Source organism: Primulina eburnea, chromosome 6 (genome assembly GCF_022965805.1).
Source record: "Primulina eburnea isolate SZY01 chromosome 6, ASM2296580v1, whole genome shotgun sequence".
Lineage (NCBI taxonomy): Eukaryota > Viridiplantae > Streptophyta > Magnoliopsida > Lamiales > Gesneriaceae > Primulina > Primulina eburnea.
In genome coordinates, this window is record NC_133106.1 from 10,737,503 (window position 1) to 10,763,495 (window position 25,993).

At 35.2% G+C, this 25,993-nt stretch overlaps 2 protein-coding genes and 1 long non-coding RNA gene across 7 annotated transcripts; 1 reads left to right on the forward strand and 2 right to left on the reverse strand.

Annotated features, from left to right (window-relative positions):
* Positions 1–12,334: 12,334 nt before the first annotated feature.
* On the reverse strand, positions 12,335–18,780 carry LOC140833824 (uncharacterized). Its single transcript, XM_073198260.1, has 4 exons — positions 18,067–18,780; positions 13,406–13,996; positions 12,779–13,070; positions 12,335–12,549 (listed from the first exon to the last, which is right to left on the reverse strand). The coding sequence occupies exons 1-4, from the start codon at positions 18,679–18,681 to the stop codon at positions 12,515–12,517; spliced, it is 1,533 nt and encodes a 510-aa protein (XP_073054361.1). The 5' UTR covers positions 18,682–18,780; the 3' UTR covers positions 12,335–12,514.
* A 532-nt stretch (positions 18,781–19,312) lies between these two features.
* LOC140833336 (uncharacterized) lies at positions 19,313–20,703 on the forward strand. Its single transcript, XR_012118417.1, has 2 exons — positions 19,313–19,592; positions 20,480–20,703. It is a non-coding gene; the product is annotated as an uncharacterized lncRNA (long non-coding RNA).
* A 746-nt stretch (positions 20,704–21,449) lies between these two features.
* On the reverse strand, positions 21,450–25,505 carry LOC140833825 (uncharacterized). 5 transcript variants are annotated; one of them, XR_012118580.1, is made up of 6 exons: positions 25,226–25,505; positions 24,989–25,063; positions 24,719–24,782; positions 22,171–24,627; positions 22,026–22,091; positions 21,450–21,920 (listed from the first exon to the last, which is right to left on the reverse strand). XR_012118580.1 is itself a non-coding variant. In XM_073198262.1 (4 exons), the coding sequence occupies exons 2-4, from the start codon at positions 23,164–23,166 to the stop codon at positions 21,741–21,743; spliced, it is 1,242 nt and encodes a 413-aa protein (XP_073054363.1). In that variant the 5' UTR covers positions 23,167–24,627; positions 24,719–25,505; the 3' UTR covers positions 21,452–21,740. The 5 variants fall into 5 exon arrangements, 1 of the variants encoding a protein (XP_073054363.1); XR_012118578.1 differs by lacking the exon at positions 24,989–25,063; XR_012118577.1 differs by having other exon boundaries at positions 24,719–25,063.
* Between the last annotated feature and the right edge of the window lie 488 nt (positions 25,506–25,993).

Below are 25,993 nucleotides of genomic sequence, written 5' to 3' on the forward strand. Positions count from 1 at the left end.
TTCACGCGAACCACATGCATACAATTATTAAATTCTTTTTGTATTTTAAATAATTGTTTTAATTACATGAATTAATTATGTTGTGCATAATTGCATGTTTAAAATATATTTTTCTACATGGTTGCATTAAAATATATTTTTAAAAAGATTATTCGAGTTGCGATCGAGGAACGGAGATCGAGGGCTAAAAAATAGAAAATGTTTTTATTAAATAATTATTTTTAATTATTTAAATTATGGGTGATGCTTTTTATTATTTTTGAAAATATGGAGTTTGAGATGATTTTATACGCCGGGAAGTAAATTTTATCGGTGTGGGTTTTTCAAAAAAATGCGAGCATTTTGGAAACCTGACTAATAAATTCACAAATTTATTTAAACAAAAACTTTGATAGTAGTTTATTAAGTCCTAATTAAGACTAATTGGACATAATTAACTTTATAATATAAATTAAACACCCCAAAACCTACATGAAGTGCACACACACACTCAATATTTGAAGAAAGTTTTCGAAAAGCTTGAAGGGAAATCAAGTTCAGGCCCTCCTCGTCGTCCTTCTTCGTCGTCAGCGGTTTTTCGTGCATTTAAAACGCAAATGCACGTCATATATATATTCTTTTCTCATCTATCACATCATATTATTTTTTTAAAAATCGTGTGTATGAAAAGCATAAAGTTTCTATGATTATTTTCGGAATATTACATGCACACATGGGGAAACTTGATTTTTTTATGCAAATTCATGATTTTATTATGTAAAGGGGCTGCAATGATCATAGGTCTTGCACAGGTGATGTTTATACATGAGTTAAGGTTCTAACACACACACCCTAATCACCAAAGTCGAAGGAAAACAAGCTGGAAGCAATTTCGGCTGTCATAGGGATCGATTCCTTGTAGTGAGGGTTTTGGGCTGGGTTCGGTTGGACCAGAGCCTGGCTAGGGACTTTGTTGAGTCAAGGGAAGAGTCCTAGCCATGCTAGGACTCGGGCTAGAGGGCTGGGAGGAGTCCTTGTAAACAAGGACTCCTACCCGAGAGCATTCACAGGTTTGCGCAGGGTTCGTGCAGCTTGCAGGGGTGGTAGGGCTCGGTCCAGGGCTCAAGGGCTGGGCTAGGACGAGTCTTTAGAGTCTTAGGAAGGTGTGAGAGAGAGTGGTTCAAGGCTTGGGCTCGCTGGTAGAAGCCTGGACGCGCAAACTTAGAATCCATGCAGATTAGGATTCTCGGCCATCATAGGTGGGGGAGTAAGGGGCTTCATTTTTGGGTTTTGGGGTAGCTTCTAAGTGATCTAATGGTTCCGTAGGATACACTAGGATGTTGGTCAGGTTTTGGATCCACATGGTTTGGGGGGTGACTCGAGAAAATCGAAAGATGGCTTGGGGTCGAAGTTTATGTGTCATAATAGGGTTTCTAAACTAGAATAAATTGAAAAACGGCTCACGTGGGTCGAGTCATGGTTCATAAGGGCTAAAATAATATAAAAATACTAAATTTTGAATTTAGGAATTTCATATTAAAGTTTGAGATTTTTCGGGAATAAAACACAGTCAAAACAATTAATTAAGGATAAATGAAAAATTCAAATATTTAAGCTAAATAAAATTATGGGAAAATTAATTTAGGCTTAAATAATTATTTGGGACATGTTAGAGTCAATGAATTCAAGAAAAAGTCAAAATCGAGGAATTTTACGTCTAGGGATAAAACGATCTTTTTACACATAAAATTAGTAAACGTCATAACATTGCTCTAAATTCTTTTTTTATGTTGTTATGATTGTTTTTAAAGGTTTATGAAATTTATCATGTTGAATTATGAGTTTTAAATGTCTATTTGATTTTTATGATTTAAGGAAGACATTTAAAAGACATGTTGCATGCTTGGTTTCAAAAACAAAAATGTTATGTTAGGCATGAATTTTTTAAAGTGATGCGAATGTAAATCGTTGAAGGAAATGAAGTAATTGTGACTAATTCGATAATGTTGGAGATATCGTGAAGGCGACGGTCTCAGTAGGAGCCGGACAATCGTATTTCCATTATTACGAATATGAGGTAAAGGTAAGAATGGTAATATCGTTAGGGAACCCATTTATGGGAAAAAGCCCCAGAGAGAACCCCGACGATCGTATTTCTATTCGAAAGAGGATAGGTCAAGGCTCAGTTGACGGGTGAGAGTGTCGCTGATGTCCCCGCCGCCCAGTACTGTGGTTACATGTGTTAGAGTAGGTGCCCGTCGAGCCAAGTGTTAGCCGAGTGTTCACAATGAAACTCTGTGTATAAGCAGTCTTTATTTTAATAATATTTGATTTATTGTTTTGGCAAATCTTTATCTGTATACCCGTGCTAGTTGCATAGATAAAGCCCTTGAATATACAAATAGTAGAAAGAATATGAGATGTCCATATGATGAGTATAATGAAACTCATATTTGGAATACTGTATATTCTAAACAGTTCCTAGTCGATTCAGCCGCCACTAAGAAGGATATAGGCCGCTAGAGCTCGAGACTAGTATCTTCGATGTGAGTATCATGTTTCATTGGTAGGGGACATTGTGATGTCCGAGCATGCAGATAGGTGCTCCTGGTAGAGTGCACTGAACAACCCTCTATAAAGGACTTTCCAAGTGGTTCTCACTTATCGAGTGGAAACGTCCTGGTTTATGGTTGTACACCATTAGTCCTTATGACTCGGGACAACATTGAGACTCTATGTGCTAGCATTACACTTTGACTTGTTTACCGACTCTCAAAGGGTCATCAGGTGGCAAGGTTGGGTGTTCTGTCGAAACATACAGGAGTCGATGCATTGTAGTCGGGGATTCACCGCTTACCTTCGGGTATGGATATCCTATGTGTTATCATGTGTATGTAGGTTGAAATCTTTGATCAGAGTATGGTGGTAATGATGAAAGGGGTTTCATATATTACACCATCGATGCAACTACGACATGACACATAGTATCGATTCATTGACAACTCTCGATAAACCAATGGTTGTCGAATCGGTCGGGATATATGAGTTGAAGGGACCGTACTGTACGCTAACCATAATTGAATGGTTCTTGCAGGCACTATCATTTGATACCTAGGGAATCATGTAAGCGATGCTGCTAGGCGTTTAACATGATTGGTTGGGTACTATCAGACTTGAGTTCTGACGTTCTTGTTATCAAGGAGTTGATAAGTAAGAATGGAGCAATTGGGGTATGCTAGTATAAGGACATGTTTAGTCCGAATCACATAGAGATGTGAACCCACGGCTAGTTGTATCAATGAACCATTGAGGGCCACACAAGTTCTAGCTTTCTAGATCTCGTTGAGAAGTTAAATTAGTTCAATGTGTTGAACGGCTTATAAAAGAGTTTATAAGCGTAAAGAAAGAAAAAAAAAATAAGAAGTATGACTTCTATAAAGGAGAAAATAGTTCAATGTGTTGAACGGCTTATAAATGAGTTTATAAGCGTAAAGAAAAATAGAAGTATGACTTCTGTGAGAGAAATGTAAATTTTAATTTATGGAAGTGTTCCTAAATTAAAAGTTGACCAAACAAATAATGTATTTGAAAATTGTGATTTTCATAAACATTATTATGGACTAAATTAAATTAATTCAAGTGTTGAACTAATTAAACATTAGTGGGCTTAGTAGAGTCCAAATAATTAAATTAATTCTAGTGTTGAATTAATTAAACAATATTGGGTCTTGTAGAGCCCAATTAAAATTAATTATTAGACTAGTGGGCTTGAGTAAAATCAAGCAATGGTTAAATGGTCTCAAATGTGTTTGGGACATTTAAATAAAATTCCATGGACTTTGTAATTGTTACAAACCCAAATAGAAAGGCATGCAAGGGAGGTGAAAGGTTGGGAGACAACTTTTTGTATAACCAAGGCTTGGCATGCAACTTTTTTACTTTAACTTTTCCCACAACCAAAAAAATATCTCTCCTTCTCTCCTAGCATGAATAGTGGCCGAAAATACTATTCATCCTCTCCAATTTTTCTTTCTTCAATTGTTGAGGAAATCCTACACTTCTAAATGAAAAATACTCTCATTTTTCTAGTGCAAAATTAGGGTGGTTCTAGCTAGTTGGTGGTGGGCCTAATTTTGAAGGAAAGATTCAAGAACAAGGTGAAGCTTGTAGATTGTCTTGCCATCAAGAGCTTAGTTGTATATCAACTAAGTTGGAGCCATCATCAATCTCAAGAGATTGATAGGTACATTTCTTAACACACTATGAATGTCATTTTGTGTTTATGGTATTTGCTACACATTATATAAGGGGTAGCCGAATTTTCCTTGTAAAATTTCGAATTTTTGTACTTCCGTTGCGCTTCCGGTCACCGTAACCGATCCTCTTTCAAGTGGTATCAGAGCTATGGTTACGATTTTGTGTAGAAACTACAAGATATTATGTTGAGATTGATTTCTAACCGCATGAGAACAAAATTTTGCAACGAATTCAAGGTCGGATTGGGGCGGGTTTTGGGCAGCAAGTTGTTGCCCATTTCGGGCAGCTTGGGCTGCCCGAGGGGCTGCCCGAAACGGGCAGCAAGGGCAGCCCTAGGGCTGCCCGAACAGCCCCTACACTTTAATAAAAAAAAAATTTGTCACCGGAATCCCGCGACGGAGCTCCGGCGACGGCGTTGACGACTAGGGTTTTCAAAAGGTGTTTTGAAATATCAAAGTGTCATGGGCCTTGAGTTGTTGGGCCATTGGATGGCTAACATATTTGTGAATTTTAAATGGGCCAAAATGTTTTTGGTGAAAAAATGAGTTTTTGGGCCCTTAATTTTAAAATTACAAAAGTTGCAAACATTTTCTCATGAAATAAATATTTTAAGTTGGACTTTAAATATTTATAGTAAATTGTGATTTATAAGAAATTCGGTTATAAATAAATTAATTGGAAAGTAGACAAAGGTGTTTGTATACTTTGTTAATTTAGTTTATAATCGTGGCGGTTAGTGATTCGATCAAGATATATAATATTGGATCAATTAATTATTGTGATAATTAATTGATGGTGTATGATATGTGATATTGTACATGAAGGATGATCAAAAGTCCAAGCCGAATTTGCCAGGTGTATGCTAGGATATTTTGTGTTGAATGATTGTAATAATTATCAATTTATAAAGTGGGCTTGGTTTATGGCCCGTTCCTACCCCATGAGATGTATCCTTATTTGCCATGGATATTTATTTGTAAATATTAGTATAGTGGATGATCAAGATTGGAAGATGGTGGTCATGATGATTATGAAGATCAAAGACATGTAAATATTGGAAACTTATGTAATAGTTGCATTTGCATCCCGTGCATTTCCCTAGGATTGGACCTAGGCCCGTGTTTAGCTCACACGGTCCGTTAGTATTGGGGAGATTGATCATCCTTGTTTGTTTACTGTTTATAATATATGCATGATATGTTATACATAATGAGTATGTGCGTTATTATTATGATAATAACAAAGTTGCATGAATCCGGCAAACATACGATCAAACATGGCGAGCTTTTAAATAAAATTAATGAAGAGACCTTTGAAAATTAAAAACCCTCATTTTGAATAAGATTCAAAATTAATATCAAGCCCGAAAAGGGGAATTATAAATTTGTTTATAATTTCCATGTCTTCCATCGACAATGGGTGCATGATGAACGCTACCCGTACTCGGGGCTCGGCTCATATTATTGGGGGAGCTTTGGGTGCCGGAAAGCTGTGACATCCATTGACATGGTGATGTGAACTACGTGGAACTCCCATGATTTCGGCTCATATTATTGGGGGAACTCATGCGACCGTCCATTAAGGTTCAACATCGATGGGTAAGGCTTGACACGTGAAGATGAACGACGTCATATTATTGGGTCCTAATCAAACGTGAGACAAAAGTTTACGTAGAGGGTTGCATTGTGATGCAATTGGAAACTACCTTTTAAGAATTTTGATTGGCTGATATTATTCGGGATCATAATTCGCTAATTGGACCTTACGTACCTACTGAGGAAAGGAATTTCCCGTTTTCACTATAGGGTAGTGAAAGATGTCAAAACAGTGGGAGCAAATATTTATGAAGTAAAAGTCTAAACTTCATATCTTACTAAATATTTTAAAATAGTAATCAGCATTTATCTGTTTTTACATTTCAGTACAAATTGACAATGTCTTCGATTCGCAATCCGATATCCGTAATACTCGACAAACACATATTAACTGGACCTAATTACCTCACTTGGCTAAGAAACCTAAAAATTGTCTTGAATTCGGAAAGGTTAGCATATACACTGACTGAGTCGCCCCCTGTTGAGGCTCTGACTGACTGCACTCCTGAACAATTGCAGGCTTACAAGGAATGGTGTGACCATGGCTTGATAGCCAGGTGTTATATGTTGACTTCTATGAATGATGAGCTGCAGAGGCGTTTTGAGGATGCAAAGAGTGCTGCTGACATTCATTTGCATCTCAAGGAGCTCTTTGGTGAGCAAACACGACCTCTTAGGCATGCTACCGTCAAGGAGCTGATCACTATGCGCAAGCGAGATGGGGCCTCGGTCCATGAGCATGGCCTGAAGATGATTGGGCTCGTGGACAAGCTCGTTGGCATGGATCTGATCTTGCCTTCGGAGTTGACCACCGACATGTTGCTATTATCATTGCCTAGCTCATTTGATCCTTTTGTGGTGAACTTCAACATGAACAAGATGGAGCCGACCCTTGAGGAGTTGGTGAATTTGCTTGTTACGTTTGAATCAACCATCAAGAAAGAGAAGTTGGTTCTTTATGTGGGTTCTTCATCTGGTACGAAGATTGATCCACATTGGAATGGAAAGAAATGTTCTTTCCAGCGTCCCAAGAAGAACGTGCCCTTGATGAGGCAATCTCCGAATCCCGTTGAGGCAGCCAGACCAGTTAAGGCTGATAAGACTAGTGATGTTTGTCATCACTGCAAGAAGCCTGGACATTGGAAGCGAAATTGCAAGGAATATCTGACCCAGAAGAGTTCTGGAAACGGAATGTTCTAAATTGAAGTAAACATTTCAATTAACTCTACTTCTTGGGTATTGGATACCGGTTGTGGCTTATATCTCTGTAATGAGTTACAGGTGATGGGAAGAAGTAGGAAGCTTAAGGAAGGTGTGACCTTCTAGAGGATGGGCAATGGAGCAAGAGTTACTGCCAAGGCTATTGAATATGTTTACTTATTGTTGAACAATAGTTTAAGTTAATTTTAAGAGATATTTTGTTTGTACCGGATTTGGTGAAAAACATTGTTTCCATTTCTATGTTGATAAAGATGGATATTCTTGTTTATTTTGCAAAGGTGTTTGCAACATTTACATGAATGAATGTTTGATTGGTACTGGTGAACTTGAAAACGATCTCTATAACTTAAAATTGAAAGATATTCCATTAAATGTCCATTCAAAGGCAGACACCATATAAGATATGGATGGGTAAGCCTCCCAAATATTATTATCTTAGAATATGGGGAGCCCTGCTTATGTGAAGCAGGTAGTGGGAGATAAATTGGATAGTCGATCCATTTTATATTTCTTTGTGGGATATCCAAAGAATTTTGTTGGATATTATTTCTATCATCCCCAAGAAACAAAGGTGTTTGTTTCTAGGAATGCAACCTTTTTGGAAAAGGAATTTCTATTGGATAGAAAAGGGGAGATGATAGAACTCGAAGAGGTTCGAGAGACACCCACAATTATAGAACCCACACCCGAAGAGCCAAGAGAGAAGATACAAGCTCCTAGAAGATCCGAGAGAGTCTCGAGACCACCTATGAGGTATGGTCTGCTTCTTGAAGAGGGCCATGATGAGCCTATCCATGGATGTGATCCAAGGACCTTCAAGGAAGCATTATCTGATGCCGATTCATCCAAGTGGCTTGAAGCAATGGAATCTGAGATGAATTCCATGCATTCGAACCAAGTGTGGAATCTCGTGGATCCACATGAGAGAATTGTTCCCATAGGGTGTAAATGGATTTACAAGAGGAAACTTGGGGCGGATGGGAAGGTATTGACCTTCAAGGCGCGATTGGTGGCAAAAGGATATACTCAAAGACAAGGAGTTGACTTTGAGGAAACATTTTCACCAGTTGCAATGTTCAAGTCTATAAGGATATTGCTAGTCATAGCTGCATGGTATGACTATGAGATATGACAGATGGATGTCAAGACAACCTCTCTTAATGGGGATATTAAGGAAGAGATTTACATGTCTCAAACCTGGAGGTTTTACATCTATCGGAAGTGAGCATATGGTATGCAAACTTCAAAGATCTATTTATGGTCTATAGCAGGCATCTAGGAGTTGGAACCTCAGATTCGATAGTACAATCAAAGAGTTTGGTTTTGATAAGAATCCTGAGGAACCCTATATGTATAAGAAGGTCAGTGGGAGTGTTGTGACATTCCTGGTGTTTTATGTTGATGACATTCTAATCATTGAGAATGATGTAGGAATGTTGCAATCAACTAAAATATGGTTAGCAAGTGAGTTCTCGATACAGGACTTGGGTGAAGCATCTTTTGTATTGGGAATACAGATATATAGAGATAGATCAAGAAGATTGCTTGGTCTCACCCAGTCCACATACATTGATACCATCGTGAAGCGGTTCTCGATGGATGAGTCCAAGAGAGGACATCTACCAATGTGTCATGGCGTGTCCCTATCCAAGTCTATGTCTCCCAAAGACTGATGCAGAGATAGCGGCGATGACAAGCATTCCTTATGCATCTGCGATTGGTAGCATCATGTATGAGATGATATCTACACGTCCTGACGTGGCTTTCGCACTAAGTGTAGTGAGTAGATATCAATCGAACCCCGGTCTTCCACATTGGAAAAATTGTGAAAGACATCCTCAAGTAGTTGAGAAGGACCAATAAATTGTTCTTGGTCTATGGGGTGGAGAACTGAAATTGGAAGGCTATACCAACTCTAGCTGCCAAAAGCGATATCGATGACTCGAAGTCAACCTCTGGGTTTGTATTCATGCTCAATGGTACTGCTGTCTCTTGGAAAAGTTCCAAGCAAGACAATACTGCGGATTCCAGCACAGAGGCCGAATACATTGCTGCATCAGATGCAGCAAGAGAGGCTGTTTGGATAAGGAATTTCGTCTAAGAGTTGGACGTCATTCCTAATGGAGTTGCTCCTCTCCCAGTGTTGTGTGACAACACGGGAGCATTAGCTCAAGCAAAGGAGCCAAGGTCTCATCAGAAGTCCAAACATGTATTGAGAAAGTACCACATCCTCGGAGAGATTGTGGAAAGAGGAAGAAGTGTCTTTTGACATAGTCGGCTCCACAGATAATGTTGCTGATCCACTAGCCAAGCCTTTACCTGGACCATTATTCGAGATGCATCGCGAATCAATGGGTTTGAAGCATACGAGTGGTTGGCTCTAGTGCAAGTAAGAGATTGTTAGAGTAGGTGTCCGTCGAGCCAAGTGTTGGCCGAGTGTTCACAATGAAACTCTACGTATAAGCAGTCTTTATTTTAATAATATTTGATTTATTGTTTTGGCAAATCTTTATCTGTATACCCGTGCTAGTTGCATAGATAAAGCCCTTGAATATACAAATAGTAGAAAGAATATGAGATGCACATATGATGAGTATCATGAAGCTCATATTTGGAATACTGCATATTCTAAACAGTTCCTAGTCGATTCAGCCGCCACTAAGAAGGATATAGGCCGCTAGAGCTCGAGACTAGTATCTGCGATGTGAGTACCATGTTTCATTGGTAGGGGGCATTGTGATGTCCGAGCATGCAGATAGGTGCTCCTGGTAGAGTGCACTGAACAACCCTCTATAAAGGACTTTCCAAGTGGTTCTCACTTATCGAGTGGAAACTTCCTGGTTTATGATTGTACACCATTAGTCCTTATGACCCGGAACAACATTGAGACTCTATGTGCTAGCATTACACTTTGACTTGTTTACCGACTCTCAAGGGGTCATCAGGTGGCAAAGTTGCGTGTTCTGTCGAAACATATAGGAGTCGATGCATTGTAGTCGGGGATTCACCGCTTACCTTCGGGTATGGATATCCTATGTGTTATCATGTGTATGTAGGTTGAAATCTCTGATCAGAGTATGGTGGTAATGATGAAAGGGGTTTCATCTATTACACCATCGATGCAACTACGACATGACACATAGTATCGATTCATTGACAACTCTCGATAAACCAATGGTTGTCGAATCGGTCGGGATATATGAGTTGAAGGGACCGTACTGTACGCTAACCATAATTGAATGGTTCTTGCAGGCACTATCATTTGATACCTAGGGAATCATGTCAGCGATGCTGCTAGGCGTTTAACATGATTGGTTGGGTACTATCAGACTTGAGTTCTGACGTTCTTGTTATCAAGGAGTTGATAAGTAAGAATGGAGCAATTGGGGTATGCTCGTATAAGGACATGTTTAGTCCGAATCACATAGAGATGTGAACCCATGGCTAGTTGTATCAATGAACCATTGAGGGCCACACAAGTGCTAGCTTTCTAGATCCCATTGAGAAGTTAAATTAGTTCAATGTGTTGAACGTCTTATAAAGGAGTTTATAAGCGTAAAGAAAGAAAAAAAATTAGAAGTATGACTTCTATAAAGGAGAAAATAGTTCAATGTGTTGAACGGCTTATAAATGAGTTTATAAGCGTAAAGAAAAATAGAAGTATGACTTCTGTGAGAGAAATGTAAATTTTAATTTATGGAAGTGTTCCTAAATTAAAAGTTGGCCAAACAAATAATGTATTTGAAAATTGTGATTTTCATAAACATTATTATGGACTAAATTAAATTAATTCAAGTGTTGAACTAATTAAACACTAGTGGGCCTAGTAGAGTCCAAATAATTAAATTAATTCAAGTGTTGAATTAATTAAACAATATTGGGTCTTATAGAGCCCAATTAAAATTAATTATTAGACTAGTGGGCTTGAGTAAAATCAAGCAATGGTTAAATGGTCTCAAATGTGTTTGGGACATTTAAATAAAAGTCCATGAACTTTGTAATTGTTACAAACCCAAATAGAAAGGCATGCAAGGGAGGTGAAAGGTTGGGAGACAACTTTTTGTATAACCAAGGCTTGGCATGCAACTTTTTTACTTTAACTTTTCCCACAACCAAAAAAATGTCTCTCCTTCTCTCCTAGCATGAATAGTGGCCGAAAATACTATTCATCCTCTCCAATTTTTCGTTCTTCAATTGTTGAGGAAAACCTACACTTCTCAATGAAAAATACTCTAATTTTTCTAGTGTAAAATTAGGGTGGTTCTAGCTAGTTGGTGATGGGCCTAATTTTGAAGGAAAGATTCAAGAACAAGGTGAATCTTGTAGATTGTCTTGCCATCAAGAGCTTAGTTGTATATCAACTAAGTTGGAGCCATCATCAATCTCAAGAGATTGATAGGTACATTTCTTAACACACTATGAATGTCATTTTGTGTTTATTGTATTTGCTACACATTATATAAGGGGTGGCCGAATTTTCCTTGTAAAATTTCGAATTTTTAAACTTCCGTTGCGCTTCCGGTCACCGTAACCGATCCTCTTTCAACATGTAGATGGATCCATCGACTTTGGAGGTTTAAGGAAAGTCACAATTAATGATCTGCATTCAACAAAGAAATAGGAAAAAGAAAATGTTTATGATCATGATAAAAAGTTTTATGTTATGTCATGTTGAGGAAAAAAGGATAAAGTTAAGGTTTATGTTTGAATGTCATGAAAATGTTATTTTTACGTAAAAGTATTTTCACTGTTGTATACAATTTTATACGTATTATTTGTTATAAAGATTATGGTGTCTTGAGTCTTTAGACTCACTAGGTGTGATGGATGCATGTGAGTTTGAGGGAGATCTTGATGGATGATCATACGTTAAGGATTTTAAAAATATTTATTTATGTTTTTGAGAGATTTTTGAGATGTTTAGTATGTGCTATATTTTTCAAATTTATTACTTTTTAAGTTTGGTAAAACAGTTGACAAATTCATTTGATGACTATTGAACTTGATTTTCAAGATACTTGTTGGTTGGCTTATTTTAAAAAAAGGTACAAAATATTTTATAAAAATATTTTTATGCATGCGTGAGGTTCAGCCGAGGGTGCTTAGTTTTAAAAAATAAAATAAAAATTTTAGTACTTTTAAAGCAATAAAAAGTATAGAGGTTTCATTATATGTATAAAAACTCATGATAGACAAATATGTGCTTACTGAATTTTTTAACCCTCATAAATGTTGCACAAGAGCTTTCACCAATAAATAAGCCAAGCAAGCAGAGTCACGGCTAGTTCTTAACCAGTTGAATCATATATACTAAACCCATATGCATCGAACACCATTTCCACATAAAAGCCTTGCAAAACTCACAATCTACCATGCTAGCATATATAATTTAGGCCAGACCAGAGGATGTACAGAAACGCGCAATGATTCGAGCAAAATTGTTGGGATTTCTCAACTTCATCTTACAATGGCACGTCTGATTTCGCCGAATCTTGAGCTACAAAATTCACACCAGAACAAGAAGGGAGTGAGTGGGAGTAGTGCTCTTAGCACAAGAAATTTTTGCATAAGTTTACAAAACAACTTCCAATCAAGAAGGCAGAGTTTCTCCGACTTCAAACAATTAAGTTCAAATAATCCGAAATCACAAAAAAAGTTTCCCTCAAATATTGCGCCATATATATCAATGTTCATAATTCATAAACTAACACATAATCAAAGATCACCTTGGGACGATGGCGGAACAACAACAACGTGCATAGTTGCATTATTTGGTGGAAGCTGCAGATGGAGAGGATAAAGCTCTCCATTCAACGGGCTTCGAGTGCAGACGACGATGCCTTCAAGGCCTAACTCAGACTCTAGCCTCGTCGCTAACTCGTGCACATCATTTCCCTTGAATGAAACACAGAGCTCCTCGAACCCCTCGTCCACTTCTCCATATTCATTAGCGATATGAAAATAAATCAATCTGCCATCACTCGCCTTCGGTGGTGAACTAACTAAAGAGTCATTTGACTGCACCAAAGTACCAACTACTTCAGAATGAGATATTCCCATCAAAATTTACCTTGGATTTCGCTTTAGTTTTTTTAAAACATTTCGAGTGACAGAATCCAAAATCAATCATATTTTAATATTTGATCACTTTTACACGAAGTCAAATCTTACAGACTACAATCATTCTAATATTAGCGTGGTTTGTAAAATATGTTTACCAGTAGATGTAAATAAATTTAGAATTTGATCATTTTATTATATGATAATTGAGTTTATAAGAATAGTTTATTTCTAGTTGAGAATTATAAGATAACTTCCACAATTTCTGATCGAATTTCAACTTTTATACTTACCTCTCGACCAGAAAAACTGCCAGACATGGGCGACGGAGTGGTGGAAGGCGAGCTAGTTTCTGAAGGAAAAGATTCTTCTTTACCCACCGGCGACTGCTCCACCAGAATTTCCACCATATGAACCTCCCACAGAATCCACTCCTGGGTAGCCGTCCGATGCGGTATATCATGCGTGACCGAATTCCTCCACGGCGGCAGACCCCCATTCGCCCTCAGAAACTGCCCATATCTAGTCTTCAACTTAACGGCGCCGTTCTCCCTGATTGGCTCCCACTCGACGGAGCTGTCGAGCCTGCTAGGGCGCGTCTGGGTCACTTTCCGGCCAGTCATCCCAAGAAGAAACGGCTGATTCGACGCCGTCAAGTACTTGTTGTAGCAGCTCCTGAGTCGAATAACGTTGTCCGAATTCTCGACAAACTCGACCGTCCATTTACAAGACTTGGCGGCGCCGTTGCGATCTTGGTTTACGGATTCCTCGTCTTCCTCCGCGTTCAAGTACTTTTCGTGGCAACTCTTCAGGCGGACTGTTTTTGCATTCTGGAATAAATCCATTGCTGGTGCTCGTAGGATCGAGAACTTCGAACTCAGCTTCTGCTCAAAAAACAAAAACAAAAACAAAAAACGTGAGGATGAATGATTGGCTTCTGAAAAATCTCCCTTAATTTGTCCAACACGAAGAAGTTCAGCGACAGGTAGGGTGATATCGTACAGTGACGAGGTTTTCACGCCGAGGGGTATTTAACGTAGAAATACGGTTAAGGCGATGCTACATGTGGGTATTGTCTTCACATAGTTTAGAGATTTTAAAAAAATTTAGAGACTCGTGTGACTAAATTTGGGCCTTGATTCTATTATGAAGATAGTAGTCCTACATATAAGATAGAATCAACGGTAGAAATACATATCCAACTAATTAAAACTCGATTCTATTTTAGAATATTCTATTATTACTTTTCCTGAGAAAAAAAATATGCTTCAACAAAAGAATCTAAAATCAACAAGAAATTGATGAGAAATATACATAAAAATATATATTTCAACAAATATTTATGCATGAATTTGAATTTTCTTTTCATTTAAATTTGCATATATAAAAGTGGCCCGGATAGAATATTGAATTTTTAAAAAGAATATTTTGCATGAACTCTTCATTTTTCTGTAAATTATAAACAAAGATGATAAGTCACGAAAGAATATTTATTTTTTTGAAAGAATATTTTTTTCTTTTTTAAAAAAATCCAAAACGAAAAGGTAAAATAGGATATACCGAAGGTGGTAATTCTGACCTAATATTCCAATGAGCATAACATAAATGACTAAAAGGCCACCAAGCCATGTATTCATATTTTTACGAAAAAATTATCTAATGCAAATAAGACAAAAATATTGTGTGAGACAGTCTCACGGATCATATTTTGTGACACAGATCTCTTATTTAGGTCGTCACTTTTTCATTGAAGAGTAATACTTTTTATTTTAAATATCGGTAGGATTGACTCGTCTCACAGATAAAGATTCGTGAGACCGTCTCACAAAAAACCTACTCTACAAATAATATTTACTTTCCCGATTCCAATCATAAATTTTGATGAATTATTTTATACAATCATGATTCAAAGGTGCGGGGAGTGTGTAGCATGTCGATATACAGTGGTGGTGCCATATGCATACATACCTGGGCTATGTCCACAAGTTTTTAAGGTACACGAAAGAAAAATATAAAAAATGAGGTATTTTTCACGCAAAGCCGTGACACTTTTAATTTCTCACCTGTTTTTTTTTGTTGCTTTTCACGATGTATGTATATATTATTGTAAAGTAATAGGGGACTCCCAAAAAAACCATATATAATAATAAATTGTTTCTTTTTTTCCTAAAGCATGGAGTGGTGGTAAGGGCTCGAACATGAGCCACTCACGAGGGAAAATGGGTGATACCACTTGAGCCAAACGTTGGCCTCAATACTTTTGAAAAGTTTAGTAACAAAATCCGTGGAAAAGTTAATTCAGTCCGAATCGAACCAACTGAACCAAAAACACCAGAATCAAATCAACTTGACCGACAACATTAAAATCGATTAAATTAAACCGATAAAATATCGTTGAAATAATGATATTTTTTTAGAACAATTTGGTTCTTTATCACACCACATATAATTTTATTAAATTCAACCAATCAATAAAATAAAATAAAATAAAGAATATTTATAATGATTTAGGACTTATAATAATAAAATCGGATTTTTGTTTAAATTTCAATATTTTTTTTGAAGATATTTTTAAATCTCAATATAAAAAAGTATAAGCATCTGGTTCAATAATAATTATATTTATAAAAAAATATATCAATTTAATCGATTTTTTACATTCAAAACCGAAATCAGACCGATTTAATCGTTTTTTTTTTTTAAAATCAATTATCAAATATACCAAACCAAAATTCTTATTTTGATCGATTTAGTCTGTTTTCTCGAGTTTCATTTTCATATTATATCATTGATATTTGTTTTTTATTATGAATATGCTGTAAAACGATATGTATTTTTTATTATTATTAAGATAAGACATAATATCTTTGTTTAATTAGCAGTATAATTTTTAATACAATATAATATATATATATATATATATATATATATAAGAGCAGAGTTTTGCTAAAAATTGTAAATTCCCGTCAAAATGACAATTCTAAAAACAAAAATATATAAATTTAATGAATATCGAAATAAGTGTAATTCAATAAATGATAACTTCAATTATTGTTTAAATGGATTATATCAATTATTTTATTAATTCAAATTTGAATTTTATTATTTTTATATCAATTTAAATATAATTTATATATATATATGTTTTTTATTTAAATTTATATATATATATATATATATATATATATATATATATATATATATATATATATATATATATATATATATAAACAAAGTTGGTTGCTATGCTTAATAAGTTCACGCCAAATTTTTTACTAAATATGTAAATAAAATAAATTTATTTTCTAATATATTGAATAATATTACAGTTTTCAACTTAAAAAAAACAATAAAAAGAGTTGTTTTTTCAAAATTTCTTTTCGAAGTTCCCTCGCTATTGGACAACACTATTTGTCATATTTTATAATTGATTAAAGTATGAAAATTAATAAAATTGTCGTAATACATATCAAATTCTTTTTTAAATTTCAGTTTTAAAATTGAATTTCTTGAAAATATAAATTTCACTTTTCATTTTAAATTTAAATCTAAATATCTTGAAAAAATAAATAGTATTCAAAAATTTGACATCGGTTTCATAAATCACATGATTTAAAATATTGGTTCCATCACACGATTCATACAAACGAGAATATTTGAATTCAAATATATATATATAAGGTGAGTTTTTGCCTAGAGTACTAAGTTCCCAATAAATTCTAAAAAAAAAAAGATATATCATTCATTTTGAAATAGGTTAACTGCAATAAATGATTGAAAATATCTAATTTTATGCAATTTTTATTAATATTTTTGTAATAAAGAATTATATATATATTAAAAAAATTCAATTTTGAATTGGAGAAGTTTGAAAATATAAAATTCAATTATTACTTGAATTGATTATATCATTTCTTTTATTATTTTAAATTTGAATTTAATTCATTTTTATATTAATTTAAATATAATTTATGAATGTTTTTTTATATTATTTATTCAAATTGATACTGAATTCAATTGAAAACATAATTGAAAACATAAAATACTTTTCAATCATTCAAAATACTTTTCAATCATTCAAAAATATATATATCGCTTAAATTCTGATTAATTCGTTTATACGATCTACCAACATATGAAAATTAAACAACAGAAATTCAAGTTTAAAATATATTTTTCATTATCAAAATTTTGTTATTATTTTTTCCATACATTTTATTTTTTGATTTAAAGGTATTATATATATTTCCTTTATTTTATATGATTCACACGCACACAAAGTTTTTTGTCAAAAAATAATATGTTATAAAAAATCATCATTATTGATATATTCACATATAACATTAATATTTGAAACAAATAAGAAAAAAAATACTTAATTAAATGTGAATTGTTTTCAATTTATTTTTTAAAATCAAATTTGAATTTGATGTTTTTTGATATAATATTATGTTTTTAATTTTTTTTTTAAAAAAGTGTGTGTAAATTGTTTTTATTATTGTTATATATCTTAATAAAATTTTAAAATAAGTATTTTAATAGAATTATATGTTCATAAATATTTTAACATGTCCAAAAAATAATTATTTTTTAATTAAAATTTATTCATATAATAAATGACAAAAAATTGAATTTTTAAAAAATATTTATTTATTCTGATAATTATATTTAAAATTTAAATAGATTCATTATATTATATCAATAATTTTAAATAATTATTCAAACACTAATATTTATTAATTTTTATCATTAATTAAATAAAATAACATTTCGTGCATCCGACCGGTGAAATACTTAAAAAGGTTAAAGGTGGAACGATATTCACCACAATATATCCATTTTTTTTAAATTCTGATTATTTCCATATTTGTAATTAGCATTAATTAAGGTTGTTGTATGGCAGATAATTTAATAATAAATAATAAATCGAGTTTATTCGGGTAAACAATCGTACCTTCTTCATGGATAACCTAGGCGAAGGTGAGGCCGAATCGGACAGCCCAGACCGGACAGAAACCGGCGACTCGAACCCGAGCTCTAGACCGGATAACTCATCGGAAACAGACGAGAAGCTCGAAACCATCGACCAATAATCCGCTACCGCCTCATCCTCCGGCACCTCCACCGCCTCCACGTCCCACACAACCCAATCATGCGTCGTTGCCGCGTGAGGGTTATCGTGCGTCACCGAATTCCTCCACGGCGGAGTTCCACCATTAGCCCTCAAGTACGTGCCCCCGAAAGCCCGCAACTTCACCTGGAACCCATCTCTGATCGGCTGCCACTCGATGGTCAAATCTTTATCGGGATTTTCCGGCGAAGTCTGTGAGACTTTTTTCCCCGTCATGCCGATTAAAAAGTGGTCGCTTGAGGCGGTGAGGTAGCGGTTAAAGCAGCTCTTCAGTCGGACGACGTGGCTGTTGCCGTCTACGAGCTCCACCAGCCACCGGGATCTCCTGGCGGCGGCGCTTCTGCTCTGCCGCGTGGAGATTTGATCATCATCTGCTGCCAAGTACTTGTTCAAGTGACTTCTTAATCTTACCGCCTTTGCATCCTTGAAGAATTCCATTAATTTAAGAAAGCTAGGCGTGAAGGTGGATTGGTTAACTGAACTAATTTATGCATGCAATTTCGAAATATATTGTAAATTAAGGGGTCGAAAAGGGATTATGTGTCTTATTTCCTTTTGATTTTATTGGAATCCAATGTAATAAAATAAAGTCCAATTTTAATTTTTTTTTTTGTTTTAGAATTTTCGTCACTTCTCGTATCCAAAGGTTTGTGTCTTCATGAGATGTTTGAAATAAAGGGTTGACGTATTAAAATGAAATTTCTAGGTGGTTTCACAATTAATGAATGTATTTAGTTATCGTGTGAACTCGGATTTTTTATATATATATATATATATATAATTTTAAATTAGATTTTAAAAATGTATCTTTAATATTTTTTTACAATTTTACTCTCCAAACTCCCTAAAAAGAGAAAAATGACGATTTTTAAATTTGAGTTGGGGTTTGGAGATTTATCAACAATTTACCCTTATTTTTTGGTTCATCTCGTTTTTATTTAATTATTTGATTATGTAATAGAATATGGTAACAATCCATAATATGTATATGCAATTGTGATTTTTAAAAAACAAAATTAAAAAAATTGATAGTCACACTTTCTTAATTGGGTTCTTTTTCTTTTTTCGGGTAAATTCTCGGTTTAGTCCCAAATCTTAAGTGTGTTTCCCGAGTTAGTCCCAATTCATTTTTTCGACCCAATTTAGTCCCATATCTTCTCATTATTTTACCCAATCGATCTTACCGTCAAATAGGTGTTTAAATTAACGGAAGAAACGAGATAAAAATGCTTCTGCCTTTCTGCCTTAACAAAAACAGATAATCTCCTTCAATTGCCCTAAACGTTCCTTTTTCTTCCAAGCTGCCTGCTGCGACAACTACTACCATCTTCCAAGCTGCCCTAATCGAGGTAATCATCTGTTCTTTCTTCGGTAGTTGTTCAATTTGAAGTCGGCTTTCCATTTTTTTTGAGTTGGGTTCGTGAAATTCGCTGCTTAAGGTAGACAGATACATAGAGAATCCGACGATTAGATGATGGTAATCTTGGGATTTGATTGTTGAGGTAGTAATTTTGTCATACCTCGTTTTGTTTGAGTTGCAATGTGCGTAACATTAAATTTGCTTACCTGCTATCGAAGCTAGCGGAGTGTCATATTTAAAGAACCTGTGATCGAGTCTGATGCAAATATGTAATCTTTGTATTGCGACTTTTTGTGCCGATGGTGTAAAAATTAGTCTAATTTTGTAAAAAGAGAGAATTGCACAAAATCATTTTTGGATGTTGATCTTCGACTCTAGCATTCACCACAGCTGGTTGATTTCAATTTGATAACTAAACCCAGTGCTTTTAACAGCTAATCAAAGAAATTGAGTTAGTTCTTGTTTGGTGGTGCTAGTTTATGGAATCCAAATATGATAATATGATTCTAAAAGACCTTTCCTTGTGTTGGGCAAAGACAAGTACATTGACGATTTCTATTACTTCATGCCCTTCATTCTATTGTGTGTATGATCTTTTATAAGACAAGTACATTGACGATATCTATTCTGTTGAGAACTCCTTTTCCTGCTCCAAAATAGCCGAAATCTTCACATGACTAATAGTTTACTTTGGTTTCTAAAAATATAATTTTGTCATTCATGTAATATCATGTTTTTTTTTACCTCTCATTTCAGGAGGTCATCGAAGAAAGCTAACAAAATGGTGGTGCACCCTTTAATTTCAAGTACTGTTATATTGTAATCATACTTGTTTATAAAACATTGAATTTTGCTTTGTATTTTTTTGTATTGTAGGGGAAAACATATGTTGTCTTCGTTGGACGCAAACCGGGTGTATATGAGGCATGGGAAGAAGCACATAGTCAAGTCAACAAATTCAGTGGGGCTTCTCATAAATCATATTGGAATAGGGATGAAGCATCAAATGCTTTTCATGCAAACCTAGAGAAACAAAATTCATCTGCTTCATTTATGTCTGACGAAGAAAGTTCGTGTGCAACTTTTAGCACCGCTCCAAACAGAAGTACTGACGCTGAAAAATTATTAAAAGTGAAAGATTTGCTTTTAGATTTAGAAAATGAGAATCGCGGTCATTTAAAGAAGGTTGCAGGGTTAGTGGAAGAGATTAAACAACTAGTACAATCTCTAGAAATTAGTGGCGAAGATTAGATATCTTTGTGTATCTTTGTATCCTTAACTTGGATTTGTAGTGTTCGTTCGTTGACTCAAGACTATGTATGCGTTTATATCATTTCATTATGCTTTTGGTATTACGAATTCTAATTTTTTGAACCCATTTTAAATACAACTTTTCATGATTCAATTGTATAGTCAATGAGTTCCAGATGCAACTTTCTTTAAGATTTTAGATTTTAAATACAACTTTTCATGTTCAGATGCAACTTTCTTTTAATATGTAATACTTTAACATCACGTAAAGGTTCCTCTTACAACTTATGTCTTTACAAACTGGCCTTCATGGACTGTGAGGTGCTTTTAAACAATCAATATTTGCAATTTCCATTGTATTGCTTATGAAAGCAACTTACAGTAGGCACTGCAATAGGCACTTACCGTAGGCACTGCAGTTCCAACTTGTTGAATACTAATTAGTGGATTTTCCAAATTACAGTAGTCAATAATCAGTTCCATAAAATATTAAAAGGAGACCATTGGAGCATCGTTTAAACAAGTATATGTACACCTTGTTGACAACAGAACTAATATGCAATTATGCAGCATGTAAGGAGCTTTTTTGTATTCATTTCCAGCGCCTGGATGTTTGAATATCAGATGTCTATAATATCGGTAAATTTAAAGGAAACCTACAACCATCTATATCAAAAGGGAGCACAAAATTGGAACCAAACACATGACAACGAGTTCTGCTAAAGCATCCTCGATGCAAAAGTCTCCACGAATATCCAAAAATTAGACCTGCAAAATGCTAATTCAAGTCCAACAAGTTTCTTGAAGCACTGAAAAGTGGAAAACAAAGAAATTGGATTCCTAAACAAAATAAATTCTTCTCGACATAATATCACGTCCCACAAATTCATTTCTTGTTGAAAGATTCCTGAGAAGAGTTACTTTTGACCCCATGAATTCGTGACGAAGATGATGACTGACCAACTCTTCCTCGACCACCTGTTGAAGCACGTAGTCGTGACACTGTTGTGAAGCTCACGCCATCTTTCACAAAAGCAGGTGTATGAATGTTCACTGATTGGTTAATCTATAACAATACAAACGAAATAATTATATCACATCAACCATTTCATTTCAAAATATATTGAATTCGTATGAATAACATTAAATCAAAGAGTTTTAAAAAACTTACATTTATCGAAGATATTGAGCATGAACTCCCTTCAATATTAACCCCAACTTGTCGTGCTCTTTTCACCTGCATGTAAGTACATACAACAACATATTTTTTAAAGTTGGGAAAAAATGCAATAAAAATAAGTTTTCATTTTCAGAACCTGTAGTTTTTCTTTTCTTGTTGCACCCAAATTAATATTGGGTAAAATAGCGCTTTGCTGTGTCATGGGCTCTTTTTGGACTGCTTCTTGGTGTTGGACATCTCCAGTCTGGTTACAAGTCCTTTTGTTATGTCCTGATCCACCGCATTGTTTGCATTTGGTAAATTTTTTTACACCTCTCAATTTATTTTCACAAGGGGGTGGTTCATCTGGTTCTCTTCTTCGTAATTTTGCAGGCCTTCCAACTTTTTGTATGTAAACTGGGGGCAGTGGTGGCACCAAATCACATGGGGGCCACAAGTCTGGACCATTGACAGGCATTATTCGTGCTGCATAACATCTTCTATATGTCTCTGCCAAGTAATAAGGATGGACATATGCTTCTGGATCATCTTTTTTGCACCAAATGGCGCATACAGCGTGCTTGCAAGGTATGCCTGTCAAGTCATATTTCCTACAACTGCAAGACCTGTTGAACAAGTCAACCGAATGCTGATCACGTCTATCATCTGATCTCGTTATCTGATAGTGCATTTCATCTGACATCATGGGAGAATACCTAATTGCTTCCACATATATCTTTGCAAGCACATCTTTGATCTTTGAACAAATTCTACCATTCCATTTGTTAGCCCTCTCTCTGTTTTTTTGAAATCTGCCCATCAAAAGATTTCGTATCATCTCAAACATCTCAATTACTGGCTTCTCCCTGGCATCTATAATGAAGCTGTTAAAACTTTCACACATGTTGTTCAACAAGATGTCTGATTTAGGAGTGGTGCTGAAATATGCCTTAGACCACTGGTTTTCGGGTTTTTTCGCCAGCCATTCATATGCCTTTGCATCGATGTGTTTCAACTCAGCCATGTGCACATGAAACTCTTCGATTCTTGTCGCTTTTGCCGCAGCCCAAAAGGCAATCTTAACCGCTACACTCTTGAATCCATCACGTTTCATATTGCTTTCTAAGTGTCTCACACAATCTATGTTCAGCATCAGGAAACAAAGATTCAAGTGCAGGAATCAAACCTTTTTGCTTATCTGACATAAATGTCCAAGTATGCGGATCATTGCCAACACCTATGTCTTCATCTAGGAGCTAAAGAAACCATGTCCAACTATCTTTTGTTTCACGCTCAACCATTGCATAACATATTGGAAAAATGTTATTATTCGGATCTAGCCCCACGGCCGATAACAATTGCCCACCATGTTCTACCTTTAGGAAGCATCCATCAACACCAATGACACGCCGACAAGGATTCTTAAATCCTTGTTTGCAAGCTGAAAAACAAACATACAATCTCTGAAACCTTGGACCTTCGTCATCCTCTGTCAACTTCAAAACTACAGTAGCCCCAGCGTCGGATCTTTTCAATTCAGCACAATACTTCCTTATTTGCCGAAACTGCTCATCGACAGAACCTTGCACTAATTTCAGCGCCTTTCTCTTAGCCATGTAGGCGGTCTTCCTTGAAAAATCTGACTGAAGAATGGTAGAAATCTCTTCCCTAAACTCCAAGTGTCCCAATTTAGGATTTGTGCTGAATTTTTTGGCAAATGTCTTCCCCAACCACGTTGAGTTGACACACTTGTTTTTAAAATCACGAACACAATGACTGTGACATCCATCAAAATTTCTGACTTGCCAACAACTATCATTAGTCATCTTCGCGACATGGATCATCCAACAACATTTACCATCATTGCACTTAGCCCACAATCGGATGTTATCATTTTTTACAAACTTCACCGGTCTTCCTTCTCTAATGCAGTAACTTTCAATTGTGAATTTTGCTTCTTTTTTTGAGCTAAACACTAAACCAAGCTTCAACTCTTGATTTTCAAAATCTTTTTTTGGGTCAAACAACAAATGATTTTTACCTTCCTCCTCATCAGAATCATGAAGACTGGTCAAACCGTCACTATCTGCACAAATATCCACTTCACTGTCATACTCATGCATTTTATGAAGGAGATTATCTGTATTTTCTCTGTCCGAGACAACACTTTTTCCTTTCGTAGATTCTATATCATGGACAACAACTGCATCAACTAACTCATTATTTTCCACAAAATCATACTCATTGTTATCAAAATTATCAACATTTTCATCTCCAACTTCGTCATTCAAACCATCTAAGTGTTCAATATATATTTCAACCTCATAATTAATTGGAATATACTTTCTAATATTCAACACATCCGAATCATTTTCCAAATATCCGCCTTCACTAATTGTAGTTCCAACTTTGTGCCAAAATCTAAAAGAATTTTTATCTTCAAATCCAAGCTCTTCCATAAATCCCCACATTTCAATCATGCCCAGCTTATCAAGATCGACGGAATCAAAATATTCAAACCTCTCACCGATGTATGCATCATGTTTCTCAAGAGATTTGAATCTTCCATTATAATAAATTTTAATTGTAAAGTGATCTGGTTCCCCAATTAACCCTAAATAAAAAAACAAAAATTACATTAAATTATAGAGAAAATGTATAAAAAATAAATAAAAAGCTTGACAGTTACAAAAATTATGCATTACCATAATTTGGAGTGCTCTTTCTTGACGAATTACTCCGTCTAGCCATTATTTATCCACTCGGTCACTATATGAAAGAACAAACGATGGCCTTAACTATAATGCATCTTTCTTGTAGGCAAACCACTCAGTCACTATAATGCATCTTTCTTGTAGGCAATTAAAAATAAAAGAACAAATCATGGCCGTGACTACGTGAAACGTGCAGCTATGAGTGGAATTGCAGTGCATTACAAAAATTGAATGAGTAGCGAAGAAAACAACACTGGTTACCTCGAGCGGTCATAAAGAGACGGCCACTATCAGGCAATTCTCCAACCCAACATGGGAAAATGCTTCAGATTGTTTCTTACAAAATTAGACTAATTTTTACACCATCGGCACAAAAATTTGCAATACAAAGATTGTTTATCTGTCTACCTTAAGCAGCGAATTTCACGAACCCAACTCAAAAAAACTGGAAAGCCGACTTCAAATTGAACAACTACCGAAGAAAGAACAGATGATTACCTCGATTAGGGCAGCTTGGAAGATGGTAGTAGTTGTCGCAGCAGGCAGCTTGGAAGAAAAAGGAACGTTTAGGGCAATTGAAGGAGATTATCTGTTTTTGTTAAGGCAGAAAGGCAGAAGCATTTTTATCTCGTTTCTTCCGTTAATTTAAACACCTATTTGACGGTAAGATCGATTGGGTAAAATAATGAGAAGATATGGGACTAAATTGGGTCGAAAAAATGAATTGGGACTAACTCGGGAAACACACTTAAGATTTGGGACTAAACCGAGAATTTACCCGAAAAAAGAAAAAGAACCCAATTAAGAAAGTGTGACTATCAATTTTTTTAATTTTGTTTTTTAAAAATCACAATTGCATATACATATTATGGATTGTTACCATATTCTATTACATAATCAAATAATTAAATAAAAACGAGATGAACCAAAAAATAAGGGTAAATTGTTGATAAATCTCCAAACCCCAACTCAAATTTATTTTAATTCCCTATACCTAAAAACATTTCTCCAAACTCCTTAAAAAGAGAAAAATGACGAAAAATATTATTACATAGTAACCTCCTGTAGAGGTCCTGTAGAGGAGGAGAAAATTGTTTAACAACTTTTAGTAGTCGACATAAAAACACACATAAACTTGAAAGAAAAAATATTACAATGTTTGAAAGAAAATGAAGAGGTTGAATATCCTCTCATATATTAGTTTCAAATTGAATTATTTTACTATACACCCTGAGATAGGAAATGAAACAGGGTTGTGCTAAGTGC

Bases quoted from the DNA above. Each gene is read 5' to 3' on its own strand.
- LOC140833824 (XM_073198260.1), bottom strand. From the start codon at position 18,681: ATGGAATTCTTCAAGGATGCAAAGGCGGTAAGATTAAGAAGTCACTTG. The intron at 13,071-13,405 runs GTAAGTATAAAA...ACTTTGGTGCAG, and splicing joins GCAGTTTTTCTGGTCGAGAG to TCAAATGACTCTTTAGTTAG. The intron at 12,550-12,778 runs GTGATCTTTGAT...TGAATTTTGTAG, and splicing joins TGTTCCGCCATCGTCCCAAG to CTCAAGATTCGGCGAAATCA.
- LOC140833825 (XM_073198262.1), bottom strand. From the start codon at position 23,166: ATGCTGAACATAGATTGTGTGAGACACTTAGAAAGCAATATGAAACGT. The intron at 22,092-22,170 runs GTTCTGAAAATG...ACTTACATGCAG, and splicing joins CAAGAAAAGAAAAACTACAG to GTGAAAAGAGCACGACAAGT. The intron at 21,921-22,025 runs GTAAGTTTTTTA...GTATTGTTATAG, and splicing joins GCTCAATATCTTCGATAAAT to ATTAACCAATCAGTGAACAT.